This window comes from Callionymus lyra, chromosome 9, assembly GCF_982586985.1.
Source record: "Callionymus lyra chromosome 9, fCalLyr1.hap1.1, whole genome shotgun sequence".
NCBI lineage: Eukaryota > Metazoa > Chordata > Actinopteri > Syngnathiformes > Callionymidae > Callionymus > Callionymus lyra.
The window spans coordinates 29,411,325-29,413,824 of NC_141826.1; the positions used below are offsets into that span (position 1 = coordinate 29,411,325).

The following is a 2,500-nucleotide window of genomic DNA, read 5'->3' on the forward strand; positions in this document are numbered from 1 at the left end:
AGATCATGATGAAGATCATGATGAAGAACATGATGAAGATGATGATGAAGATGATGATGAAGATCATGATGAAGATCATGATGAAGATCATGCTGAAGATCATGATGAAGAGCATGATGAAGATCGTGATGAAGATCATGATGAAGATCATGCTGAAGATCATGATGAAGAGCATGATGAAGATCGTGATGAAGATCATGATGAAGAGCATGATGAAGAGCATGATGAAGATCATGATGAAGATCATGATGAAGATCATGCTGAAGATCATGATGAAGAGCATGATGAAGATCGTGATGAAGATCATGATAAATACCATGATGAAGATCATGGTGAAGATCATGATGAAGCTCATGATGAAGAGCATGATGAAGATCGTGATGAAGATCATGATGAAGACCACGATGAAGATCATGATGAAGATCATGATGAAGAGCATGATGAATATCGTGATGAAGATTATGATGAAGCTAGAGCTGCACGTCTGGGAAGTCTCTCAGGTTTCATCATCAATCAAAAGAGGGCATCAAGCAGAGACTCGGAGTAGAGCTGCTGCTCGATACCTAGGACCACCTCGGGGTCCCCTGGAAGATCTAGCAGAAAGTCTGGACCTCCCTGCTGAAGCTGCTGCCTCCTCCAGCCTTCTTCGACACTTCATTCACATACAAGCACCTGCTGGCGCGGGAACCAAACTGTGGACCTACACGAGTTCTCCGGGATGTTCCTGATGAAAGCCGAGAACTTGGCGAAGATGTCGGCGCCGACATCGAAGGACTCCTTGTTCCTCGGGCTGAGCGCAGGATATCTGAGAAGAGACCATGAGAAACCTTCTCCACCAGAGCTACTCTTGGTACCTCGGAGGAACCAGGGTCTCCTCAAGGAACTCCTCGATCTTGATGAAGTCAGTCTTAAGAATTCCATTGTAGAGCAGGAACGGAGGATTCGCACCGGGAGCCAAGTCCTTAAGCTCCTCAGGCTTCCTGCCCAGAGTCAAGAGTTCACAGATGTCATCGATGAAAATGATTCAAGGCAATAAAATATAACATTTCTATAGAAATCTATATTATATATTATTACTGACTTACATCTGTTTTGTCGTTTTATTTCCTGTTTTCATTTGAAATGTTATTATTATTACATCAAGTGTTTGTAAATGTCTGTTGTTGTCATGAACACAAATAAATACTTGAAGAATAATGAAGGATATAAAGTGATAAAGTGAATAAAAAAGAAGAAAATAAAAAACAAGAATGAAAGTATTAACGAATTAAATTCAAAGTGTAATAAAATATTCTGTTTCAGCTTATTTTGTGTTGTCTTGTGTTTGATTGTGTTTGATTGTGTTTTATTGTGTTTGATCGTGTTTGATTGTGTTTGATCGTGTTTGATCGTGTTTGATTTTGTTTGTCTTGTGTTTGATTGTGTTTGATCGTGTTTGTCTTGTGTTTGATTTTATTTGATTGTGTTTGATCGTGTTTGATTGTGTTTGTCTTGTGTTTGATTGTATTTGATTGTGTTTGATTGTGTTTGATTGTGTTTGATTGTGTTTGATCGTGTTTGATCGTGTTTGTCTTGTGTTTGATTGTGTTTGATCGTGTTTGTCTTGTGTTTGATTGTGTTTGATTGTGTTTGATTGTATTTGATTGTGTTTGATCGTGTTTGATTGTGTTTGATCGTGTTTGATTGTGTTTGATCGTGTTTGATTGTGTTTGTCTTGTGTTTGTCTTGTGTTTGATTGTGTTTGATTGTATTTGATTGTGTTTGATTGTGTTTGATTGCGTTTGATCGTGTTTGATCGTGTTTGATTGTGTTTGTCTTGTGTTTGATTGTATTTGATTGTGTTTGATTGTGTTTGATCGTGTTTGATTGTGTTTGTCTTGTGTTTGATTGTGTTTGATTGTGTTTGATTGTATTTGATTGTGTTTGATTGTGTTGATTGTGTTGATTGTATTTGATTGTGTTTGTCTTGTGTTTGATTGTGTTTGATTGTGTTGATTGCATTTGATTGTGTTTGTCTTGTGTTTGATTGTGTTGATTGTATTTGATTGTGTTTGTCTTGTGTTTGATTGTATTTGAATGTGTTTGATTGTGTTTGATTGTGTTTGATTGTGTTTGATTGTGTTTGATCGTGTTTGATCGTGTTTGATTGTGTTTGTCTTGTGTTTGATTGTGTTTGATTGTGTTTGATTGTGTTTGATTGTGTTTGATCGTGTTTAATCGTGTTTAATCGTGTTTGTCTTGTGTTTGATTGTGTTTGATTGTATTTGATTGTGTTTGATTGTGTTTGATTGTGTTGATTGTGTTTGATTGTGTTTGATTGTGTTGATTGTATTTGATTGTGTTTGTCTTGTGTTTGATTGTGTTTGATCGTGTTTGATTGTGTTTGTCTTGTGTTTGATTGTGTTTGATTGTATTTGATTGTGTTTGATTGTGTTTGATTGTGTTTGATCGTGTTTGATCGTGTTTGATTGTGTTTGTCTTGTGTTTGATTGTATTTGAT

General features: G+C 36.3%; 1 protein-coding gene across 1 annotated transcript in view; it reads right to left on the reverse strand.

Moving 5' to 3' along the window:
• clic2 (CLIC family member 2) overlaps window positions 1-2,500 on the reverse strand; it is a 10,305-nt gene that overhangs the window by 4,448 nt on the left and 3,357 nt on the right. Inside the window, exons 3-4 of the mRNA XM_087799296.1 lie at window positions 855-980; window positions 705-805 (exon numbers count right to left, since the gene is read on the reverse strand). Coding sequence (XP_087655422.1) covers window positions 705-805; window positions 855-980 — 227 coding nt within the window. The remainder of the gene's footprint in view (window positions 1-704; window positions 806-854; window positions 981-2,500) is intronic.